The sequence below is a fragment of the Meles meles genome, chromosome 6 (assembly GCF_922984935.1).
Source record: "Meles meles chromosome 6, mMelMel3.1 paternal haplotype, whole genome shotgun sequence".
Lineage (NCBI taxonomy): Eukaryota > Metazoa > Chordata > Mammalia > Carnivora > Mustelidae > Meles > Meles meles.
Genome location: NC_060071.1, coordinates 68,091,360 through 68,115,866, shown reverse-complemented (window position 1 = coordinate 68,115,866; position 24,507 = coordinate 68,091,360). Strand labels below are relative to the sequence as shown.

The 24,507-nt window shown below is 54.9% G+C and overlaps 2 protein-coding genes across 2 annotated transcripts; one reads left to right on the top strand and one right to left on the bottom strand.

Annotated features, from left to right (window-relative positions):
• Positions 1-150: 150 nt before the first annotated feature.
• DUOXA2 (dual oxidase maturation factor 2) lies at positions 151-3,556 on the bottom strand. Its single transcript, XM_046009055.1, has 6 exons — positions 3,410-3,556; positions 2,217-2,274; positions 1,819-1,953; positions 1,348-1,561; positions 824-1,038; positions 151-486 (listed from the first exon to the last, which is right to left on the bottom strand). Exons 1-6 carry the CDS (start codon positions 3,554-3,556, stop codon positions 293-295), a joined length of 963 nt encoding a protein of 320 aa, XP_045865011.1. The 3' UTR covers positions 151-292.
• A 526-nt stretch (positions 3,557-4,082) lies between these two features.
• Positions 4,083-23,253, top strand: DUOX2 (dual oxidase 2). The gene is made up of 34 exons (XM_046007061.1): positions 4,083-4,091; positions 4,733-4,816; positions 5,060-5,146; positions 5,426-5,590; positions 6,174-6,361; positions 6,503-6,704; positions 6,850-7,016; positions 7,446-7,506; positions 7,656-7,752; positions 8,181-8,271; positions 8,553-8,655; positions 9,206-9,369; positions 9,976-10,151; positions 10,378-10,496; positions 10,858-10,995; positions 11,216-11,329; positions 11,503-11,705; positions 12,022-12,207; positions 12,598-12,823; positions 12,903-12,996; positions 14,855-15,036; positions 15,591-15,660; positions 16,065-16,148; positions 16,629-16,813; positions 16,958-17,188; positions 17,360-17,459; positions 18,170-18,219; positions 18,480-18,607; positions 18,851-19,004; positions 20,216-20,448; positions 20,690-20,848; positions 21,158-21,313; positions 21,421-21,549; positions 21,847-23,253. The coding sequence occupies exons 2-34, from the start codon at positions 4,747-4,749 to the stop codon at positions 21,967-21,969; spliced, it is 4,635 nt and encodes a 1,544-aa protein (XP_045863017.1). The 5' UTR covers positions 4,083-4,091; positions 4,733-4,746; the 3' UTR covers positions 21,970-23,253.
• Positions 23,254-24,507: the final 1,254 nt, after the last annotated feature.

The following is a 24,507-nucleotide window of genomic DNA, read 5'->3' as shown; positions in this document are numbered from 1 at the left end:
AGGCTGTTTCCAACTCAGGGAAATCTGCCGAGAACGCATAACCCCCAAGCCTGGAAAAGCCATGGAATGTAATAGAAACAAGTTTTTTTTAAAAAAAGGAAAAAATTTATTTACAGTTCACCCTGGGAAACCTTTCCCCGGGCGCAGGCATGCGGCACGTCTGAGACCGCCTGCTTTTCCCGGCGCCTGGGCGCAGTGACCCTCCAGAGCTTTCCTGGCTGGAGCCCAGCAGGAATTGCTATCCCGCCTGCAGGGAGCAGAGGCCGAGTAGGAGTCCGAGGTTGAATACCCCTCAAAGGTTAGTGCTGGTCGTTAAGTCCAGGGCTCCGAACTGCTTATGCAGTGGGTTGCTCAGGATGAGAGGCAAATTCCTTTTCTCCTGGCTACCGCAGTCCTTGACACTTAGGTCCAAGAAGGTACGAAGAGCGCGGGGTCGAGTGTAGTGGAGACTCACCACCGCCCCTCCGAGGAGGAGGCACAGGATGCCTGCGGCGGCGCAGACAGAAAGAAACAGGGTAGTCAGGGCTTCAGGCCAGAATCTGGCCTGCCCCCTACAACTCTTGGGGGCTACCGCTTGCATTTCCTCCCCCCACCCACACGGCAGAAAGACCTCTAATATGGATAACGTGATACATGAGTTCATGCGCTAACTGGGGCAAACCCCCCAACCCTTCAGAACCCCCTGCCTCATCTGTAAAATGGGCATAATTGCCTGTTTCTAGGAACTATTAAGAGAATATATGTGAACTCATTCTGTAAACGGGAGACGAACACATCCCGCCCCCACTCCCAGCCTCCCGGAATCGATCCCGTTGGTCCTCACCGGTGGCCAGAGTGACCCAAAAGGCGGCCCCGTAATGAGTGATGAGCATGGAGGAGCCGAGGCGGAGCGGGCAGAGAGGCACGCTGGAGATGGAGGCGAAGGCGAAGATGGAGAAGAGCGTGAAGGCACCGGTGATCAGAAGAGCTAGGCCGCCGTAAAGCGGGACCGGCATGGAGAGCAGCACGTTGGAGAGAAGCCAGAAGCAGAACGCCACCCTGCGGAGGGGACCCGCCGCACAGTGAGCTGGCTTCCCCCAGCCTCGCCTGCTCTGTGTCCCTACCACAGAATGAAAGCCGGGGCTCGGATGGCGAAGGCGCAGGGGAACCCTCCCAGGGAGTAACCGACTCCCAGCCTTTGCTGGGTCTCTCCGGGTTTCGACGGTCTGTGCGGACCTCAAGACTTCCGACCCGAGAGGCGGTAATTCTCACGGCCAGTGCAGTGGAGCTGTAGCTAGACCTCACATCCTCCGGCCCCGCCCCGACCCTCCGTCCCTCCCTCCCACGTGCCTTCCCTCCAGCGCTCACCACAGCGTGGCGGAGCCGTAGTGTCCCGCCAGGCGGTACTGGCGGTAGAGCCCGCAGGGACTGCTTGGCGTGAACTTCTCCGCCAAGTAGAGAACAGGATCGGGCATCCCCTTCTCCAGGGCCTCCGAGTACTGCTCGGCATAGTTCTCACCCAGACGCCAATTGAAGTGCTCGTTGTAGTCTATGGTCTCATTCAGCTGCTGCACTGGGGTCCCTGCGACGGGAAGCCGAGGGCGACCGGGGTCATGGAGCTGCGCACAGCCCGGGACACCGCAACTAAGCTAGTACGTGTAGGAAAGGGGTGGTGTGAGAGAAATGGGTTTGGCAGCTGTTGGGGGAAATTCGGATCCACGAGGGCTAAAAACTATTTCCAGCCTGTGGGGTCTGAGATTTCCTCCAGCTGCCCCTGCCACACTCTCCCAGCCATGGGCTCTGCCAATCCAGAAGTTCACTTTGACCCAGCCCCCTCACCTGTGAGCGTAATATTAATTCCCTCCAGGCCAACGTGGAGACCAACGTGAGCGCTGACTCGTGCTGCACTGAAGGCCTTGTAGGATGTGTTGGTGTTCATCCCACCCACTGACCATTGTGCACTAAAGTGCACGGCTGTGGGGAGAGACACTAGTGTCGGAGGGGAGGGTTAGGGAGAGGGTTGGGGAGATGGAATGAGGGGAGTGGTGATGGCAGGTAGGACATTGTGCAGAGAGATGGTATGCATGGTAAGGGTGGAAGAGTGGGCACTAGAATGAGCTGAAGAACGGAAAGAGGGTGCAGCAAACAGACCCCAAATCTCCATTTTCCCGGGTGCCCTCCATCCACCTCCATCCTCACCCCAGGTCCTCTCCCCATCTGTGGCACCACACACTCACCCACAATTTCCGCGCCTATGAACAGACTGAGAAGAACTCTCACCAGCCAGAACCAGCGCTGGAAGAACAGGTACCTGGGTCAGGCCTGGTAACTGCCACCAGAGTCCCCAAGACCTCCCTTGACCCCATGCCACCTAGAGCTTTAGTGACCCTGCAACTGTCCCTTCTTGCCCCATACTCTTTTCCCACTTATATTCCTGATGTTTTAAAGCTAAAGTCAGTCTTGCTTTTTGTGCAAGTCCCTCTGGAACCACTGGCATTTCTGATGATTTCTAGCCGTGCACTTCTGCCTCCCTAGCCCCATTTCGCAGTCCACCCTGCAACCTGGCTCCCTGCCTGGTGTTATCACATCACCTTCACTCCCCCAGCTACCTGGCTCCTGGTCCAGGTCTTGCCGGCTACTGGAGTCACTACTATGATGAGGCTCAGTGAGTCCAGAAGTGCCAGGCAGGCTGGGGTCACCTCCCCCAGGAGAGGGCAGCCCCAGGGTCCTGTTGCCAAGTAGAGGAGGTAGGAATGCAGCCTCTCAGATATTCCTAGGTGCACCAGTTTCCCAAGGAAACTGACACAGATCAAAACTCAGGGAGGCCAGATACTCCTAGACTGGAAAAACAACTTAGGTTCTGGGAGCAGGGTGGTGGGAGGGGAGGGAGTTGGAGGTGGGGGGGGGGGGGAGATTGCCCAAGGAAAAGTACTCAGTCTGCTACAACTTTGAATCCTTTGAAGAAGTCCCTCAGTCCTTAGGATGGGAGCACCCATACACATGCATCTCAACCCAGCACACCAGTCTTAGCTGCTGGTTTCTGTCCTCTTAGTCCACTGGTCAGCACCTGAAGGCTGAGATTAGAGTGCAGCCACAGTCTGAGGAGAGGAGGGAAACTCCTGCAGCATGTGAAGACTAGCATTAGCTCCTGGATTACTGGACTGGGCACCCACTCTCCACAGCAGCCTCTTGGATGATCCAGGTAGGGCCAGTCTAGAATGTCTTACACAGGGCCTCTACCTCTCCCAGTCCTTGGGCAGGGAGGGGTCCCTGCTGTACCAGACTTTTGGGTCTGCTCCACCTATGCTCCTCTGGTTCAGCGTTTCATCTGACTAATCACAGAGGCCTTTGTTACAGTAGCACCTGTCCTAGGTCTTTCACAGACAAGCTGCCCATGACCCTCAGACCCTAGCATCTAGCGCCCCCTTACCGAGTGACCACGAATCCCAGGCAAGATGAGCAGGAAGCTGGCGGCCAAGACCAAGAACACCAGAATGACGATGAGCAATGGCACGCTGAAGCCAGGGGCATGCCGGGGCTGGGGGTAGAAAGGCAGCTGGCCATTCCACAGAGTCATGCTGCAACTGGGCCAAGCTGGGTCCGCTGGAGAGGGAAAAGCGCAAACCTGGCAACCAAGCCTGGGTCGCACTTCTCTTTACCCTGTTCCCTGCGTTCTTGAACAGGACTTAAGGGACTGGTCAAGTCTGAGCTCCTCAACTCGCCCCTAAGGAAGCACAGCAGCTGGCTGGCTGCCTTCAAGTGCTCTGGGTTGGCCCAGGCAAGGTTGCGTAGGCGGGAGAGAGGAATTATTTCTCACTGGCTATAGCCAGTTACTTTTGAGGCTCTGTGGTTTGCTCTGTGTTTGAAAGTGGTACAGGACCTGGAGCCCTTTTATAGCAGCCTGGGCAGCTTGCTGGGCGGATGGCAGGGCTTGGCAGCTGGGTGCAGCTCGGAAGAGATCTTGCAAATAAGAGGCGGAGGCTACTATGCAAATGAGGGAGCCCAGCCTTCGCAGCAAGAGGGCGAGCCTCTTGTCGAGATGTGGTCACTTGGCGCTAGTCTGATCTGAGAGGACAACAGGACGTCTGGCCTTAGAGGATCCAGAGAAGAGGGTAAGGGTGTTGCTGGGGTTGGGAGGAAGGATCTTCAGAGCTGGGAGGGTTGGGGGATAGAGCTATTACTGTTTTGGGAAGATGGAGCCTGGGAGGAGGGCAGAGAAGCAAAGATTCCAAGAAGAAAGACTTCTGACCTCAGCCAGAAGCTGTAAACCAGAGGTTGGAGGGAGTTTGGGGCCTGATCTTTCCAACCCTCCTATCCATGCACAGGCATTCAGAGTAGAGTAGGAGGAGCTACAGGTCCCGGTTCCCAGCTCACTAACCGTTTTCCCTTCCCTGCCTCCTCTAGGAGAAGCAGTTACTGAGAGTTTGGGGATGGAGATTGGAGGTTGGGAGTTGGGGGCCAGGGGAAGGCTGCCAGGCTGGATGTAAATTTCTGCTTGGAACTGACAAACCCCAGAGGGGTGGGGGGTGTCCTTTAGCCAGTGTTAGTTCTTCCAACAGGTGGAAAGTGGGGACCAGTGTCAGTGCCTACCAGGTGTACTGAAAAGAGTGTCATATGGATGAGCGTTCTTGGTGATGCTTCTAAAAGCTTTGCTCCAGAAATGAAAACAGCAGGCACCTCCTCCCCTATGTGGGCTGTAGGCATTGGGGTACACTAGCTCCTTGTCCCTCACTTTTCACCTCCCACCTCCCAGGCGGCAGGGTCAGCATGCTCTGCCCAAGGCCAGAGGCAGTAATGCTCCTGGGAGCTCTGCTGACTGCATCCCTGGATCCAGCGGGTAAGTGTCCCATGCCCCTAGCTTCGGGATGTCACCCTGCACCTCCTGAGGGTGGGGGAAGAAACAGATGCGGGCAAGCTACAAGATCGGTCAAATCGCAGCGCCGCTCCGCGGGGTAGGAAACTTCCCAGCGCAGCCTCAACGAGGCTCAGGTGTTGCCTCTAGGGTAGGATTGGGGGCGCTCAGTGAGCAGGAGCAGTCGTAGGGAGGGAAGCGCTGAGGGGACCGCTCTCTGACCCGCAGGCGGCCAGGACTCATTCCCGTCCTGGGAAGTGCAGCGCTATGACGGCTGGTTCAACAACCTGAGGCATCACGAGCGTGGCGCAGCCGGTGCGTCCTGTGGTCTGGGTCGGGGTTAGGGGGATGACTAGTGGAGGGCCGGGCCGCGGGAGATCACGCGCGGAGAAGCAGAGACAGCGCCCCCCCCCCCCATCTCCCCGCCCGCGCGGCTGTCTGAGCAGCGAACTCCTACGCACTCCTAGGGCCAGGAGACCCCGGCGAAGAGGGTCTTGCGGGTGAGGGTGGGGATTTGAGGTAGGCGTAGGGAGAAGTCTGTGGGCTTGTAGGGGACGGGGGTGCTCTGACAGCCCAGCTTCCTGCTTCCCACAGGCTCCCGACTGCAGCGCCTTGTGCCAGCCAATTACGCGGATGGCGTTTACCAGGCTCTGGGGGAGCCGCTGCTGCCCAACCCGCGCCGACTCAGCGACGCCGCCATGCGGGGCGCAGCCGGGCAGCCATCCCGCCGCAACCGCACGGTGCTGGGGGTCTTCTTTGGTGAGAGCGAAGTGGGAAGACGCCGGGGGTGAGCAGTCACTTAGCTCAGCACCTGGGGAGAGGGGCCTTGCGGCCCGTCCGCAAAAGCTCGGGAGACGGCCCGCAGACTCCCAGGCAACTCCTCTGCCTTAAGCAACACTTCTAGCCCTCCTTTATCTCGAAGGATTTGGGAGTGTCGAGTCAGGGATACTTGCTTCTCTAATCTTTCTGTAACCCCTTACTCCAAACCTAGGAGAGTCATTGACCTCCATTATAGCTCTAGGAGTTGCGTCCCCTGCCACCGCTCTCCCACCCGTACGATTATATCCTCTTTCCTCCGAAGTGAATGGAGGAGGCAAGATCTGTTGGAAGACGGGAATTGATTTGGGGGAGCCCTTATATTAATTATATTATTTTGATTCTTACAGCAACGTTATGAGGTGGCTGGAGAGGGTACTATATCCCCACTTTGAAATTTAGAAAAAAAAAACCCAGAGTTGGTGGCCGAGCTTGCACTCCAACATGTTTTTTGAGTCTTGAGAAACCTAGAGAAACTCCGAGCCCACGGTGAGTGGCGATTCTCATCAGTTTGCCTTGGCCACAGGCTACCACGTGCTCTCGGACCTGGTGAGCGTGGAGACCCCCGGCTGCCCAGCAGAGTTCCTCAATATCCACATCCCGCCCGGCGACCCGGTGTTCGACCCCGACCGGCGCGGGGACGTGGTCCTCCCCTTCCAGAGGAGCCGCTGGGACCCCGAGACCGGACAGAGCCCCAGTAATCCCCGCGACCTGGTGAGACTAGGCGGCCGGGGTCGCGGCCGGACAGGGCGGGGGGGGCGGGAAGAGGCTCCCACCCCCTTGCCCACCGACACCCGCCTCCGCTCCCCGACTCCCGGCTCACCCTGGCGGCTCGCCGTCTCCGTGCCCCCGCAGACCAACGAGGTGACGGGCTGGCTGGACGGCAGCGCCATCTATGGCTCCTCGCACTCCTGGAGCGACGCGCTGCGGAGCTTCTCCGGGGGACAGCTGGCGTCGGGGCCCGACCCCGCCTTCCCCCGGGACGCGCAAAGCCCCCTGCTCATGTGGACTGCGCCCGACCCGGCCACCGGACAGCGCGGGCCGCGGGGGCTGTACGGTGAGGCGGCGGGGCGGGCTGCGGCGGCCGGGGCGCGGGGCGGGCCGGGGCAGGCTGCGGGCTGCGGGCGGCCACGTCGGCTGTCAGTCCGCGGCTCACGTCCTCCCCTGCCGCCCCCCGCCCTGCGGCCCCGCGTCGTGTGCAGCCTTCGGGGCGGAGCGAGGGAACCGCGACCCCTTCCTGCAGGCGCTGGGCCTGCTGTGGTTCCGCTACCACAACCTGTGCGCGCAGCGGCTGGCCCGCGAGCACCCGCAGTGGGGGGACGAGGAGCTGTTCCAGCACGCGCGCAAGAGGGTCATCGCCACCTACCAGGTCAGTCACACGCCTGGTCCCCGGTAACCACCCCGCCTCCCCAACACACACACTGCCCTCTGCTGCACGGGAGACTCCGCTGCCCCGCAGTGCCGTTCATCCTCACACAAGCAGCCCCCAGAAACGCCCTGTCCCACTAGGACACTGCTCCCCAGAACTGGAGCTGACGTCTAGGAATGGACCCCGAAGATGAGGAGCAGAGCGAGGGCCATATACACGAGACTTGGCTGTGGTTATTAGTTATTAGCCCACTGCCATCCCATGTTCCCCGTGGGGGACAGGCCTCTGCCCCTGTCCTGTTGGAGTTGCCTCCCTCCTGATTGCCCCTGCATGGCCCTCATCTCCCACCCAAGCCTTCCTTGGGCTCAGACCACTCTCAGCGTGGCTGCTCCAGCACTTGCCTCCCTTTTGCCCTCTCTTGACCCTCAGAACATAGCTCTGTATGAGTGGCTGCCCAGCTTCCTGCAGAAAACACCCCCAGGATATACAGGTAAAGGAGTTGGGGGGGGATGCCTGGACTGCGGTGGGGGTACAGTGAGGGACAATGGTCAGGATATACAGGGGAAAGAAGACAGGTGGCTGCATGTGATGGCAAGATGTGATAAGGAGTCTATTTATCTTCATACCCCTGTTGGGCAGGGTATCATTCTTTCTTGGATCCCAGCATCTCCCCAGAATTCCTGGCAGCATCTGAGCAGTTCTTCTCCACCATGGTGCCTCCTGGCGTCTACATGAGGTGAGGGAGGGGCTGGCAGTGGGAGAGGCTTAGCACACTGGCAGAGGTAAAGTGTCAAGGACCTTAGGGACCTGGAGACTTTTATACACCTCCATAGTTTAAAGGGGAAGAGAAGCAGAATTGAAACCCTAAATAAGACCCAGGGGTAGGAGTTTCAACCTTAACAACCCCTCCTAATGGCTGAGCTTTAGTTGCTGACAACAGGATTTGTCCAGCAGCTTGTTACTCTGATCCCTCCTTCCCTTTCCACTCTAGGTGGACAAAAGAGCAACCCATACCTTCAATCCACACATACTGCCACATCCCTGCTGTGTTCAAAGAAGTCCCGTCCTCAGTCTTGACCAAACCCCTTGGAGTCCCTCATCCCACTCAACCTCATCTCAGCTTTCCCCCTGAGTTCTCATCCCATCTTTGATTCCCCATTTCAGAAATGCCAGCTGTCATTTCCAGATGGTCCTGAATGAGGGTTTTGGCCGCTCTCCAGCTCTCAGGGTCTGCAACAGCTACTGGCATCGGGAGGTCAGCCTGGGGTCTGGGTCGGGGAAGGTGGGTCAATGTCAGTCTTGGCACACAGGCTGGGGAAAGCAACCATTCCAGATCTTGGGTGTTGCCACTCCAGATCGTAGGAGATGAAGGGGAGAATGATCAGAAAATTATCTGGAGACAGCAGCTCAAAAGATTCGGGACGGGCCAAGGGCTCTCAGTCCTGAGGTACTGCATGGTTTAGGGTGACAGGGACCAGGCTTTGGGAAGAGGCCCAAGAGCCTATCCTGAATGTGTTTTTTTTTTTTTTTCCCCAGAATGCCAGCCTGAACAGTGCCCAGGCTGTGGATCAGCTGCTGCTGGGAATGGCCTCCCAGATTTCAGAGCTGGAGGACAGGATAGTGGTTGAAGATCTGAGGGGTGAGCTTGGGAGCCAGAGGGGATAAGGGCCAGAGGCTCGGAAGCCTGGGGACCCTTCTGAGTGAACCAACAGGCAGACCCTAGGGTACCTACAATGCAGAAGCACAGAAATACACACTGCAAATAGCCATTAGAAGGAAAAGTTTTTAACTTTTTTGTTTGTTTGTTTAATTTGAGTTTAGTGTGGTTTTCATTCTAAATTAACCTGTGTCTGAATATGTGGGAGGAGGGGTGACAGCACAATCTCCTTGGTGCTTAGGTCTCTAAAGATTTTTATCAAGTCCTGTCTTGAGGTTGAGGAGGTAAAGAACAGGGAATATACTGCTTGGTGATTGGAACAGTCTTGAGTCCCAGGGGAAGATTCTTGCCAGAAAAATTGCCCTTGATCACACATGGTAACATAGCCCCCATATAGAGGCAAGGTTGATATGGGCATAGGTCACATGTGGGGAGTGTGCCAGGGACAGGTAGTACCAACAGCCTAATGTAAGGTTGCTGGGCAAAGTGTCAGGATGATTTGGCCCTATAGCCTGGTGTTTCTCCTTCTCAGACTACTGGCCTGGCCCTGGCAAGTTTTCCCGCACAGACTACGTGGCCAGCAGTATCCAACGTGGCCGAGATATGGGACTTCCCAGCTATACCCAAGCCCTGATGGCTTTGGGGTTGGACACCCCACAGAACTGGAGTCACATCAACCCCAATGTGGACCCCCAGGTGAGAAATAGTAAGGATGGCAATAGGAGCTAAAACTTTCTTGTTTTAAGACCTGTATACATGTAACTCATTTAATCTATATCAAGATGCTATAGGGTAGATACTTTCATCATCCTTATCTTACCAATGACATAGCCACTAAGTCAGTCCTAGAGAGAGGATTTAAATTCAGCCAATCAACTCCAGAGTATGTTCCTCACCACTACACTGTACCACTCCTGCAGGGTGGCCTGGGTTGGGTGCCAGTGACCTATTCCTGCAGGCTCCCTCCTGCAAGAATGAATTGGGTGACCTTGAAGCTGTTCATCACTGGGGCCAAATAGTCTGGGCACTGGGGGTCATAGGATATGGTCCTCAGGCACTTAATGGTGGTCTCAGCATGGGCAGGGACACACTGGTCCTCCCATCGGACTTGCCACTCCTGAGGGGGATTGCCTAGGAAGAGGAGACCTCCTCGGGCCTAAGCAGCAAGATAGGCAACTGACAGAGTCCTGTGTTTGAAGGAGGGAGCAACAGCGAGTGCTCTCCCTAACATGCACATGGACATGCACAAACACACACACACAGATGGGCACACACACACTCCTCACCTCCCATGGTGCCCAGGTGCTGGAGGCCACAGCTGCCCTGTACAACCAGGACCTGTCCCGGCTGGAGCTGCTCCCCGGGGGGCTCCTAGAGAGCCATGGGGACCCTGGGCCCCTCTTCAGCACCATCGTCCTTGACCAGTTTGTGCGGCTGCGGGATGGTGACCGCTACTGGTTTGAGAACACCGGGAATGGGTAAGGCCTGCCTGGGTCCTTTCCTCAGACTTCACCTTGGCCTGGGCCCCAGGCTGCCTGTGTGTAACGTCAGTGGCTGATGTGGGCCCTTGATTCCCAGCTGCCCTCCCTCTTCCTCCTCCTCAGCCCTTCTGGGTCTCTTCCTTTATCTGAGGCCCTGGGCCTGAGATTGCTGGAGGCTGGCAGCCCTTCCCATTCCAGCAATTCCTGACTCTCTCCAACTTAGGCTGTTCTCCAAAGAGGAAATCGCAGAAATCAGAAACACCACCCTTTGGAATGTGCTGGTAGCTGTTACCAACGTGGACCCCAGTGCCCTGCAGCCCAACGTCTTTATCTGGCAGGACGGTGGGTGGCCTGGGAGAACATAGCGAATGGCAACCAGCGAGAGGACCAAGGATGGGGGACAGGAGCATTTGGTCTTGTCCAGGGAAGCAGGTTCCAGGCAGCCTGTCTGCTGTGGTGCTGGGAAGCCTGCATTAGGCTGCCTCCCCTAGTAGGACTGGACTAGTTTGCAGGCTGCACTCTGTGGTCAGGCTGCGGTGGGTGCTGAGTACAGGATATGGAAGGGAACTTTTTGAGGGGAACAAGCCCTAGCGAGGTGGGCCTGGAAGGAGAATTTTACCTAGTTCTTTACAGGAGAGAGAGGAGGAGTCCCTGACCCTGAGTGAGATGCTGACTCTGAGGTCTTCTGTGTCCTTTCCCTCAGGTGCCCCCTGCCCTCAGCCTCGGCAGCTCACAACCCAAGGCCTGCCCCGCTGTGTGCCCCTGACCATACTGGACTACTTCGAGGGCAGTGGTCCTGGGTTTGGCATTACCATTGTGGCTCTCTGCTGTCTTCCTCTAGGTGAGCTCTCCACATGCTCACCCACCTCTTTTCCCCTGGCCATCCCCCCACCCACTGACTGTCCCTGCCCCTCATAACCTGCTGGTCTGTGGCATGAGCTCCTTGCTACTGTTGAAGCCTGGCTCAGGGGAGCCCGTGAGGGAGGGGCAGCAGCAGAACCCTCAGTGAAGCTGCAGGCAAAGGGCTCCCCTCTCCACAGGCTCCTTCTGATCCCTTTTAGTGAGTTTGCTTATCTCTGGTGTGGTGGCCCATTTCCGGAGCCGAGAGCGCAAGAGGCTCCAGAAGAAAGGCAAAGAGAGTGTGAAGAAAGAAGCAGCCAAAGATGGTGTGCCAGGTGAGATGGGGCTGAGGGGAGGGAGGGAGCTGGGGCCAGATAGGGAGCCCTGGGAGAAAAGCCAGGTTACAGATAAGGGGAGAATGCCTGCTCAGACTGGTAGAGTGGAATTGAGATCTGGGCCTGGGTACCTACCTGTGCTGAACCGCTCTGCCCAACTGTCTGTTCCCCAGCGATGGAGTGGCCGGGCCCCAGGGAGAAGAGCTATCCCATCACCATCCAGCTGCTCCCAGACAGGCGCCTGCAGGTCCTAGACAGGCGACTCTCTGTGCTTCGCACGGTCCAGTTGCGGTCCCCGCAGCAGGTCAACCTCATCCTGTCAGGCGACCGCGGACGTCGTGCCCTACTGCTCAAGATCCCCAAGGAGTATGACCTGGTATGGCCGTCCTGCCTCCCCTACCTGGAGTGCTCACCAGTCTCCCCTCTCAGAGCAAGTCCTGTCAGCTCACCCTCTCCTCAGCTACAGAGTTTCCCTGTGAAGGCAGTGCTGGGGAGAGGCACCCTTTCAGCAGACCCTGCACTCCACGTGACCCTTCCTCTGACCCCCTTGGACTACTCACCTGGTTCCAGCCTGGATGGAGGGAGGGGGCAGGGGACAACTTTTCTTGTCTTCCCTAAACTCAAGGTCCTTTTGAAGGGAGGCTGAGCCAGAGCTGGAGCTCTGAGCACTGAGTGGGCTTCCTCCCACCCAGGTGCTGCTGTTTAACTCTGATGAGGAGCGGGGCACCTTTGTGAAGCACCTGCGGGACTTCTGTGTGCAGTGGGCTCTAGACCTTGACGTGGCTGAGATGAGAGAGAAAGAGCTGTTTAGGAGGGCTGTGACCAAGCAGCAGCGGGGCCGCATCCTGGAGATCTTCTTCAGACACCTGTTTGCCCAGGTGCCATGGCTGTGTCTTTTGGAGACGGGACATGGCTGGACAGGATCCTGCCTGGGGTGAACTAAGCTTCTGGTCTGTGGGCTGGAGACAGTCAGCCTTGACTGAACCGTAGCTTTGCCACTCACTCCCTGCCTGACCCGCCAACTCCACCACACCCAGCTAGCACCAATCCTTACCGTATAAATCTCCTGGATCTTGGGTCCAGGGAGAAAATGGGCTGGCTCCGAGAAACTGGAGTCATCCCCTTGGGTCAAGGCCCAAGTCAGAAGTGTATCTAAGGACCAGGAGTAGCCACTGGATTGGACTTTGGGGAGATGGAAAGGGTCACTGAACGGCACCCATCCCAGGCCTCACCTCCTTCTCTCTCCCTCTGCTGCTGCCCGGGGGCAGGTGCTGGACATCGACCAGGCAGATGCAGGGACTCTGCCCCTAGATTCATCCCAGAAAGTACGGGAGGCCCTGACTTGCGAGCTGAGCAGAGCTGAGTTTGCCGAGTCCCTGGGCCTCAAGCCCCAGGACATGTTTGTGGAGTCCATGTTCTCCCTGGCTGACAAAGATGGCAATGGCTACCTGTCCTTCCGGGAGTTTCTGGACATCCTGGTGGTCTTCATGAAAGGTAGGGGGAGGGTGGGCCATTCCAGGAACCCGCAGTCTTTCAGCACAGAGGTGACCTGCATCCCTCTTTGTCTTCCCAGGCTCTCCAGAGGACAAGTCCCGCCTGATGTTCACCATGTATGACCTTGACGCAAATGGCTTCCTCTCCAAGGATGAGTTCTTCACCATGATGCGGTATGGTGTGGGCCCTTCCAGTTCTGAGACTCCCTGCTATTTGAAACAGGGAATGTCAAACCAGAGGGTGGGTGAGGAGGCTATGTGACCATCTGTACTGAAAGGTGGCTTAGCTGCATTCTCCTGACTCGCAGAGCATCTAGCTTCATAAGAAGTTTATCTGGCCAGGCCCCTGCCTCTAGGAGGGTCTGTTATCTGCACTGTGTGTACCAGCCAGAAAATTCTCCCTCCCTAGTTAAAAACAAACAGGCAGACAAACAAGCAACAACAGCCAAACCAATATGACCAATAACAAAAGTCTATCAGCCCCCTTTTGGATGCCTTTGGACCTTCATAAACTCTTGTCCACCATACATAACACTGTGCTTTGCCCTGTGAAATAATGACCAAGATGAGCTTGGTCATTCTTCCTGTATTAATCACCGTGACATACAGGAGGAGAAACATAGAAAGTTCCTCTATATTCCAACCCTCTTTCTTCCTCTTGCGTAAGCTATTTCTGGTTAGGGTATGCTGATAAAGACCAGTTTTGAATGCATGGACTTCTTATTCCAAAAAACACTGTTCTGGTTACACAGCCCCCTTCAGCTCCATAAGGACAAGGGTCTGATTTCTTTTTTGTTTCACGCTGAATCCACCTCTTCCGCACTGTGATTGGCACACAACAGGTATTAAATACACACTTACCTGGATCACATGGAATAAGAGTACAAATTAATAAATAGAATGCATAAAATGGTGCAGAGTCTTTTACCTTTTCTACCTTTCCATTGCCTTTGGCATTTCCCTGAACTGCCGCATCCCTCTTGCGGCCCAGATCCCCACAATTGGGCATGGGTGTCTGAAAGGCTGGGGTGAAGCTGCCTGGGTGGCTGAGTCGGTTAAGTGGTCATGATCTCAGGGTTGTGGGATCAAGCCCGGCATTGGGTCTGTGCTCAGCGTGGAGCCTGCTTGAGATTCTCTCCCTCCCTCTCCCCCTACACCATCCCCCCACCCCCGCCTCTGCTCTCTCTCTCTCATTCTCTCTAGTCAATCAATCAATCAATCAATCAATCTTTAAAAGGCAAGTGGGAAGCCAATTGCAGTTCATCCCTCACTGGGGGTGCCATTGCAGGCCCAGGCCCAGGTGAGGCTCTAGGGAATCCAGAAGAGGGTCCCTGTCCCCCAGGGCTGAGCAACCACCATCTCCTCCTGTACCCAGTTATGAATCCTGCTCAGTCTCACTTGAATGATGCATTTTTGAAATGTGTTTTCTGGGACATGTGCACAGACGTCTTCTGTTGGACTCACACAAATGTGCACAGTTGGTTTGGTTTGTGTCCCAAAGCTCAGCCTAAAAAAAGAATGTGGCCTCCGCATCTGCCAGTCTGGGTGCTATCAGGTGGGGTGTGGAGACACTCCTGCATGGGCCCTGGGGTGTTGGCACAAGGAAGCAGCAACCACTGTAGCTACATCTCCCCTCCCCACACCCGGGCCATCTGTGCCCTCACTGGACTGTGAAAGGGGGAGGCCAGCAGCGGCGTGGGATGCATTAACACAAGAGAGTGGGCAGAGAGCCTGTCACGTGAGAAGCCCATGGCCCATCTGGACATGTCCCTACACTAAATGGACAATTATCCCAACTCTCAATGCCCCCTCGTTTGAGGGCTGCCTTCTGTAATTGGTCAAGGTCGTTTTCAAACCCTTGGCCGCCCCACCCCGCTTCACGTCAGCTGCAGGCTAGATGAACACCTTCTCAGTGCCATTTCCCGGGTCACTGGTAACCACATGAGATAATCTGGGGCCCGCCCCACCCTGCTCCTGCCTGAACCTGACCTTGCTGGATGACAGGCTGCTCTGTCTCTCCTCCTCCCCCCAGGTCCTTTATCGAGATCTCCAACAACTGCCTGTCCAAGGCCCAGCTGACAGAGGTGGTGGAGTCCATGTTCCGGGAGTCTGGCTTCCAGGATAAGGAGGAGCTGACGTGGGAGGACTTCCATTTCATGCTGCGGGACCATGACAGTGAGCTCCGCCGCACGCAGCTCTGCGTCAGAGGTGGAGGTGTGTGTGTGTATGTAAGAAGTTGTAGGAGTCAGGGAAGGGTGTTCCTTCAACATGAGAGTGGATAGGACCTGGGTTGTATGTCTCCCCAAGTCTTTTGTGCCTGGTATAGAGCTAAACACTTGTCATCAAGGGTGTCACGTACACCTGTACCATTTGTGCACTGGACAAAGATGCCCACTGAGAGGTCAGGGGGTGGGCTGAAATCCAGCCTACATGCCACTCACTGAGCTCGTGTGCACTGCCTGGGATACAACGAGTCAGAGGAAGAGGCATTATTTTCTTTATACAAAGGATGAAGGGTTGCATCCGCCTGCAGTGGTCCCTTTTCCCAAAGGTACCAAGTCGCCGAGCAGTGACTGCCCTGTGCACAATGGGTGCTCAGTGTGGGCAGTGAGGGGAACAAGGCTGGAACAAAAGATGAGAATGTGACAAAGTCACTGGCAAGTGCTGTGGTAGCCTTCCTAGAGAAGTGGGGCAGCGGGGTCGGGGGCAGTCTCCCATGCTTCCCCCCTGGTGGGGAAGCCTGTCCAGACTCTCGTTCTTCACTTCAGGTGTTGGTGACATCTTTAAACCAAACATCAGCTGTCGAGTCTCATTCATCACTCGGACTCCTGGGGAACGGTGAGCAGGAGTGGAGTATCGGCAGGTCCCCCGAAGAGAAGTAAAGGAAGGAGGGCTGGCTGTGTCAGTCCCCGGGACCAGATATTTGCCCTCTGAAAGTAGCTCTTAGTCCATGATCGATTCTGGCCCAAATTCCACTGCTTCCCACATCTCATGTGGCTCAGGAGACTGGCTCTCTCCCTGCCACTCCAGGACAGAATCTTCTAAAACAGAAAACCAGATCATATCCGTTCATTCTGCCCTGCCTCTCCTGTGTGGCTTCTCTCTGACCAGTTTTATGGGCAGGTTCTGTGGGCAGCCCATGGGTCCCAGGCTCCATCCCCATCTTCTAAAGTTCTGATCTGGTGGTTCTTCTCTCGGCTGCAAAGACAAGGAGAGAACAAGTCCCATTTTCCATTTCTCAGCTCCTACTCCCAGAAACTGGAGCTCCCTCCCTCAGAAGCCTCAGAGCTCGGAGGCCCTGGGCTGAAGAAGAGGTTTGGCAAAAAGTGAGTATTTTCCAGAACCTCAGGCCCAAGGAAACATGGGGAGAAGCCTCAGAGTCTCTGGGCCCTGCCTACTCCTCCCGGACACCCTGACTGGTGGGACACAGAGTCAATAATTCTTTGACATCTTCCAAGCTCTGCACCTTCGTCTTCAGGCATAGGGCCTGCCATGCAGAGACAAGACTGAGATGTCAGTAGGGGGTCTTTTGGCTCCTGCTTGCTTTGGGCACAGCTGCAAGGCCTGTGCAGGTAATAGCAAGAGGGAAGGACAGTCGGACAGAGGGAGATGAGGTGGAATAATGGGGAGACAAGAGTGGGCGTAGATGGAGCAAATAAAGATGACAGGTACAAGTTGGGGTCTGCTCACCAGGTGCAGTTTCCTTCTTCTGTTCCGGCCCCTCCTAACCCTGCCAGGTCTCCTTCATGGGGCAGCATTCAGGGGATGCTAGGGCCCCCGGGTCTCATGGCCAGTGCCTCCTACAGTGGCAGGGTGGCGGGGTCCACTCCCCGGCTGTACACGGAGGCGCTGAAGGAGAAGATGCAGCGGGGCCTCCTGGCCCAGAAGCTTCGGCAGTATAAGCGCTTCGTGGAGAACTACCGGCGGCACATCGTGTGTGTGGCGGTCTTCTCGGCCATCTGTGCAGGCCTGTTTGCAGAGCGCGCCTACTGTAAGAGCTCCCGGCTGCGGGCAGTGGGAAGGGAGACATGGAGAGCCTTCTGGGGGCTCTTTCCACAGGAGTCCAGGTGTGCCGACTCAGGCCTGGGCCCCCAACCTCTGGGTCGTGCTGATCCACCCCTTGCCCCCTCCCCAGATTACGCCTTTGCCTCACCGCCCTCGGGCATTGCGGAGACCACCTTTGTGGGCATCATCCTGTCCCGGGGCACGGCCGCCAGCATCTCCTTCATGTTCTCCTACATCCTGCTCACCATGTGCCGCAACCTCATCACCTTCCTGCGAGAGACCTTCCTCCACCGTTACGTGCCCTTTGACGCCGCCGTGGACTTCCACCGCTGGATTGCCATGGCTGCTGTTGTCCTGGCTAGTCCGTGGCTCCTGGGCCCCCTCTCCCACCCCATTGCTGCAAGCCCCTGGGTCTACCTGTGGGGGAAATAGTGAGGAGACTGGGACTACTCATCCCCCCATCTGTCCCCCTGGGTGTCCTCTGTCCCTCAGGGTCGGGCCGGGGTGGCATCTTGAATGGGGTCTCTCTCAGTTTTGCACAGTGCTGGCCACGCGGTCAATGTCTTCATCTTCTCGGTCAGTCCCCTCAGCCTGCTGGCCTGCGTCTTTCCCAACGTCTTTGTGAACGATGGGTCAGTTCTGGGGACGGCTCCCCCTTGGGACACTTGGGCAGGCCAAAGGGCATAATGGAAAAGCAAGAGATGGCCGTGGACACTCTGCTCTGTCTTTGAATGAGGGCAAGAAGCCTGCTGGGGAAGCTGAAAGTGACTTCCTTGCCATGGAAGGAAGCTGGCCTTAATTATCTGGGAAAGGTGTTCAGGAGATGAATCAGACCCTTTCCCACGTGTGCCTGGCATAGAGCGTGGCATCTTAGCCTATCGTCCATTCACTGGGCAAACATCTATGGAGCACATCTTATGGGCACATCCAGGTGCAGAGAACAGGCAGGCCAAATTCACACACTCATTCAGCAAATACTTACTGAGTCTTTACTACGTGCCTGACATTGTTTGAGCATAGGGATTAGAGCACTGAGCAGAGCAGAGCCCCACCCTCGCCCCTACGGAGCTTACAGAATATGAACCAAGCACTCAAGGAAGCAAATGTCTGCTGCGGTAGGAGAGTTCAAGATAACACAGGAGGAAGAATGGCTGAGAGAGCGGAGGGTAGACCTGTGGGAGGCTGGGTGCCATGCTCCTTGGATGGAACCCTGGCCATCTGAGTGGTGGAGGTCCAGGAAGCTCAGCAGTCAGGGCTGGTGGGAGCAGCATCACATGGTGACAGTTGGTGGGAGGTGGCCGTCCTGCTCCAGCCAGAAGCTCCATATGCCTTTGTCCCACAGGTCCCAGCTTCCCCAAAAGTTCTACTGGTGGTTCTTCCAGACGGTCCCAGGTAGGGAGTGGGGCTGTATGTGGGGTCTGGGGGTTCTAGCTGAGGATCTCTGCTTGACTTCCTCTTCCCATGAGTACCTCCTTGTTTGTAGTGGTCATGGTTTCTTTCTAGTCTCCAGGACAGGCCCCAGCTGCTGTTAAGCTGTTCTGGGGGGTGTGGGAGGTCAGAAAAGGGGGGCAGAATGGGGGCATACTCTGTTGTATTCTTAGCCCACGCGGAGGTCCTGAGAGCATTCTCTGGCTCTCTTCCCCTGCTCCCAGGTATGACCGGGGTGCTGCTCCTCCTGGTCCTGGCCATCATGTATGTCTTTGCCTCCCACCACTTCCGGCGCCGCAGCTTCCGGGGCTTCTGGCTGACCCACCACCTCTACATCCTGCTCTATGTGCTGGTGAGGGCTTCCTCTGGGCGGGGCCAGGCCACAGGACAGGAACGAGCACTCATGAGGGGATAGGGAGCTGGCTGAACTGGACCTAAGATCTCAGAGTGAGACCCTGAGGTCAGAGACCCCAGTCTGTGAAGTCTATACTGGCTTTATTGACCCAGCCCAGGCAGGAAGTGCCTGGGCAAGGGGAGTGTGGGGGGTGGGGACGCCTGGCTGGGCCTGAGCTGTACTAAATGGCCTTTTCTCCAGATCATCATTCACGGCAGCTTTGGCCTGATCCAGCTGCCCCGTTTCCACATCTACTTCCTGGTCCCGGCACTGATCTATGTGGGAGACAAGCTGGTGAGCCTGAGCCGGAAAAAGGTGGAGATCAGCGTGGTGAAGGCCGAGCTGCTGCCTTCAGGTACCAGGCCAGCCTGACCCCAGTGGGGGAGCAGTAGAAGTCAACTCTAGGGATATGTGAAGACAGCTTCCTAGGCCTCCAGACCACCATTGAGGTTTCTGAGAGCCCCTTGGGGAACTTGTGCCTTTCCTGATGCACACGGAGCCCCAGAAAGGGCTATGCTTGCCCCCAGGAGGACTTGCAATCAAGGAGAAGTAACCATGAGAAGAGGCACCTGGAAGTGCATACAGAGAGGTTTAAGGACAACACAGATCCCCCCCCCCCCCGCCCCCCGCCACCTTGTGTGTGGCCTGAGTGCACCTTGGGGAACCATATATACTCCTCCTTTCTCCACAAATAACCCCCCCCATTCAGAGATGGGCAACTGGCCCACATTTCGAGAGTCTGTTTTTGAGAGTCTATGTTGACCAAGGTGGGGATTCACATCACTGTAGGGGCTGGCAGATGATTGTAGATATTGTGGGACCATCTAATCTTCAGGACCAAGTAAGAAAATTAACCTCATTTCAACTTTATGTCAATTAAGATTACTCAAGGACAAAAGCTCAGCATGGTGTTAGTATACCCTTGGTACTCTCCAGTACTCGCAAGTCAACTTTTTTTTTTTTTAAATCAACTTTTTTAACAAAGAGAGAACAGGCCTGAAGCTCAGCCATGGTCAGGTACCAAATAGTATCCAGCTAAAATCTGATAAAATGTGCTGCCTTCTATTCAGAACACATGGTACTGGTTTTCCACCCATCTTAGTGAGCTGAAGTTTGTCAAGGTAAAATCAAATTGAAAAAGTAAGTCAATTTAAAGAAAAGTATTAGGGAAACAATAGTGCAGAGGTGTGTAGAAATGGCCCATCACAAAGGTAATTCTCAAATGGTAGAGGTTTGATAAACACTGATATGGTCCTTGGGGACCCCGCCGTCCCCTGACCTGTAGGCCGATATTCAGGACAGTGATATAGGGCCTGGGCCTTTTGTGGGATAAGGAGTGGAGGAAAGGAGAGAGCTGGAACCGGAGCAGAGAAACCCAGCTCTTGGTTTACCCAGGAAAGAGAGAAGAGGATCTTCCAACTCCCACTCCCAGGAACTCTGCTTGCTCAGACCATATATGCCCACTCCCTGTGCCTCAGGTGTTTGGAGAAGACAGGGTATCTGCCTGTCCTCAGGTACTAGGAGCAAGCCTTCTGATCCCTGCCCTTGCCTGCCCATGACCCCCAGGAGTGACCCACCTGCAGTTCCAGCGGCCCCAAGGCTTTGAGTACAAATCGGGACAGTGGGTGCGGATCGCCTGTCTGGCTCTGGGGACCACTGAGTACCACCCCTTCACACTGACTTCTGCGCCCCATGAGGACACACTCAGCCTGCACATCCGAGCGGCAGGGCCCTGGACCACTCGGCTCAGGGAGATCTACTCACCTCCAACAGGAGATGGCTGTGCCAAATACCCAAAGGTGACCAGACCCAGACCAGATGAGCTGCCCACCCCACATCCCCTTAGCAGGCCTTGCCCTGCAGCCCCAGGCTCCCCAGCATCCCTCCCCTTCCCCAATCCAGAGACCGGTCTTTCCCGGTAATGCCATGGTACCCCCTTTCGTCTCACTCTATAAACATACCCGCCTTTCCCTGCCTCCCATCTCTAGCTTCAGAACTATTGTGGTGGTGGAGCTTAACTCCAATCCATTCTTCTTGCAGCTGTACCTCGATGGACCATTTGGAGAGGGCCACCAGGAATGGCATAAGTTTGAGGTGTCCGTGTTGGTGGGAGGGGGCATTGGGGTTACCCCCTTTGCCTCCATCCTCAAAGACCTGGTCTTCAAGTCATCCTTGGGCAGCCAAATGCTCTGTAAAAAGGTGAGTGTCTCTCTCCCATCCTTTGAAGGGGACAGACTGCCTGATTGTGGGCCCACGTCACAGCAGAACAGTAAGAGGAAAAGCCCTCAGCTCCTAGACACTGATTCTGCTGGGGTCATTCATACGCTGTTGTCCACATGCTCAACATTTGAGGGCCTCTACTGGGGTTTGTTGGTTAAAAGCTTGTGGGGCTGCCAACGTTTGGTGTCTGTGGGTGGTCGGAGGCTTTCTGGCCTCTTGGGTGAAGGCATCTGGAGTAGAGGAACTGTGACTGGAGCCAGGTCCTGAGCTCCTGCCATGTGTCCCCAGATCTACTTCATCTGGGTGACGCGAACCCAGCGGCAGTTTGAGTGGCTGGCTGACATCATCCGGGAGGTGGAAGAGAATGACTGCCAGGACCTGGTGTCCGTGCACATCTACATCACCCAGCTGGCCGAGAAGTTTGACCTCAGGACCACCATGCTGGTAGGGCAGGGCTGGCAGTCAGGGCGGCTAGGTGGGCCACCGTCTAGACTAAGAGTTAATTCTGGCTCCGCTTGGCGGCGCCCTTCCTCCTCTACTCCCTCTCCCAGTACATCTGTGAGCGGCACTTCCAGAAGGTGCTGAACCGGAGTCTGTTCACGGGCCTGCGCTCCGTCACCCACTTCGGCCGTCCCCCATTCGAGCTCTTCTTCAAGTCCCTGCAGGAGGTCCACCCACAGGTCAGTCCCACCCCACTTGTCCTAGGACCCTGGCCCTCTCCTGCCAGGATATCCTGCCCTCAAGCACCCGACAGATGTATTCTGAGTGGAGGACCACACCATGCCAGCCCCAGGATGGGATCAAGTGTTGGAGGAAGGCTTCAAGCCCAACCCCCTACTGCCCCCAGCTGAAGAGAGGGGGTGATCAGTTTGCTGGTCATTCCAGCAAGCTTGAGAAGCGGCTTCTTCCCAGGGGTGAGCATCTTAAGCTTTCAGGCCTCTCCTCTCTGCAACCATTCCCCTCAACACACTTGACAGGTACCAAAGATTGGAGTGTTCAGCTGTGGCCCTCCAGGAATGACCAAGAATGTAGAGAAGGCCTGTCAGCTCATCAACAGGCAGGACCAGGCCCACTTCGTGCACCACTATGAGAATTTCTGAGAACTTCCTTGTTCCTGTTTCCCCTCTGTGGACCAGCCCTATTGGCAGCTTCTTTGTCAGAATCCACCTCAGGCCTCAGCTAGAAAGCTGGAAGAGCCCCTCCCTCATGGTCTCATCTGAGAAGGTAGAAAAGACCCTTCCAGCTCAACTCACAGCAGGTTATGGCAAACAAAAGCAGTGTTGGGACAGCCCCTGCCTTGTAACATCTGTAGAGGTGAAGAGATACAATAGTGTTTACCTCTTATGATAGGTCCCCATGTCTCTGTTTTCCTTGCACAAAATCAGTGTGTTTCTTTGGTATTTTCCTGACCGAGGCATTTAAGGGATGATGGGGTGGGGATATCTGATGTGAAGAAGAGAGCTAAGTGAGACTCACCTCAGAGCCTACCTCAGAAGTCATGATGCTTAGAACCTGGACAGTCAAACTGCCTCTATTCAGCTCTGAGGCCTTGTCCCTCCAGCTCCACCCCCAACCCCTTCTTGCCCCTAAAGAGAGCGCAAAGAACAAACATGGCTCCCTAGTCCTGATGTTCCCATGGTCAACTAGTAATGCCTACTGCTGTGATCTTTCTGTGGCCCCTCTCTGAGCTTGTGGAACAACCTCTGGGCTCTGAGTCCAAGGTAGTCTAGCCTGTCTGCCAGATGCCCAGAACTCCCTTTTAGTTCCCTACGTCCACAGGAGCGGGGTGACTAGCAGTCCTGGTTTGCCCAGGGCTCTCCCTGTACGACCACCAAAGGTCTCCTGTCCTCGGAAACACCTCAATCCCAGGCAACTCTGACAAAGTTGATCACCCCCCACAGGAGGCAGCCTGGGATGTCACTTCCACACTGGGCTCTTTGAGACACTTCCTTTTCCTTCTGTAACTGACCCTTTCCTAAAAAGTTGAGCTTTAATTTTTTAAATATAAATTTAAGTATAATTTTCATACAGCAAAGGATACAAATCTTAAAGTTACATGTACATGTGGTAACACTACCCAAGTCAAGATATACAACATTTCCATCACCCAGGAACTTCCTTGTACCCTTTCCAGTCAGTCTCCCCCAACCAGTAGAAGCAACCACTGATGTGATTCCTGTCACTCCAGATTAGTTTTGGTCATACTGAATGTATCCTTTGGAAACTGGCTTCTTTCACTAAGCAGAATGTCTTTGTGATTCATCCATATTGTGTGTTATCAATAGTATATTCATTTTCATTGCTGAGTTGTATTCCATTATAGAGATGTACCAAAATGTTTATCCTTTCTTCCACTGATGAACATTTGGGTTATTTCTAGGTTTTGATAATTCTCAATAAAGCGTCAATGAACATTCTCGTACCTGTCTTTGTTGGACCTAGTGCACTCATTCTTCTCGGGTATATATCTAGTAATGGAGTTGCTGGATCATGGAGTCTCCAACCAACATATGGCAGGGAGAATTTCTGTCCATCTCCGCATGCCTGCCCCAGGCTCCTCTCTTCCTTGGTCCCACCTCACCCTCTTCCTACAGGCCAAATGCCTTTGGCTCCCAACTTTCTATATTGAAGGAATCTCTCTGGCAAAAGTGGAAGAATGCTGGATCAGAGACCAGAATTCTGGGGCCAACTTTACCCCTAAGTAGCTACAGATGAAAAAAACCTTTAACTTCTCTGAGCCAGTTTTCTCATGTATTAAAATGTCTATGTGGGTATTAGGAAGTCAGACACCGATACAGGCAAAGAAAATGTTTCGGATGAGAAAATGTATGTGCTGTGTGCCAGTCTCAGCCTAAAATAATTGGTGCTATAACTGGACCAGACCTTGGGTTTCTCCTTGTGATTGCAAGATGTCCTTGGCGATAACCATCAGGGGACTTTGAAAGAGATGAGGCTTATTACTTTTATGAGTTGGAAATTACATGGCACACCTGGGGCCACACAGTGAGGTCATAGCTCAGGCCTGGGGTTCTACTTCTACTGGGGTAGAGGATGGGTGTTTAGGGTTTTGCAAGCTCATTCCTTATTGGTAAATTTAAAACATAAAAGAGTGGAGGTCTGTCTGGTGAGCTGGGTTGGTAGGTGGAGCACGCAATTCTTTTGATCTCAGGGTTGTGAGTTTGAGTCCCAAGTTAGGTGGAGAGTACTTAAAAATAAAATCTTTTAAAAAACCCATAAGAGGGGTGCCTGGGTGGCTCAGTCAGTTAAGCATGCAACTCTCGATTTTGGCTCAGGTCATGAATTGAGCCCCAACATGGAGCCTGCTTAAGATTCTCTTTCTGCCCCTCACCATCTCTAAAAAATAATAATGATAAAAAAAACCCATAAGGGTGGGAATTGAAAGTACAGGAAGAGAAAAAGCAAGAAGCTCAAATAGTTATCAAAGCAACTCAATGTAGATTTCTTAAACAATGGAGCTTTGAGTGGTGAGGTGGGAGAGATTGCGGCCTGGCTCTTTATCTAGTTGTGTGGCTGGCAATGTGTTTATTCGAGATAGCCATCTTTTAAATGACTGCCTCTTTTTTCCGTATTTATTGAGAAATAATTAACCTGTATCACTCTATTACTGTATAAGTTTA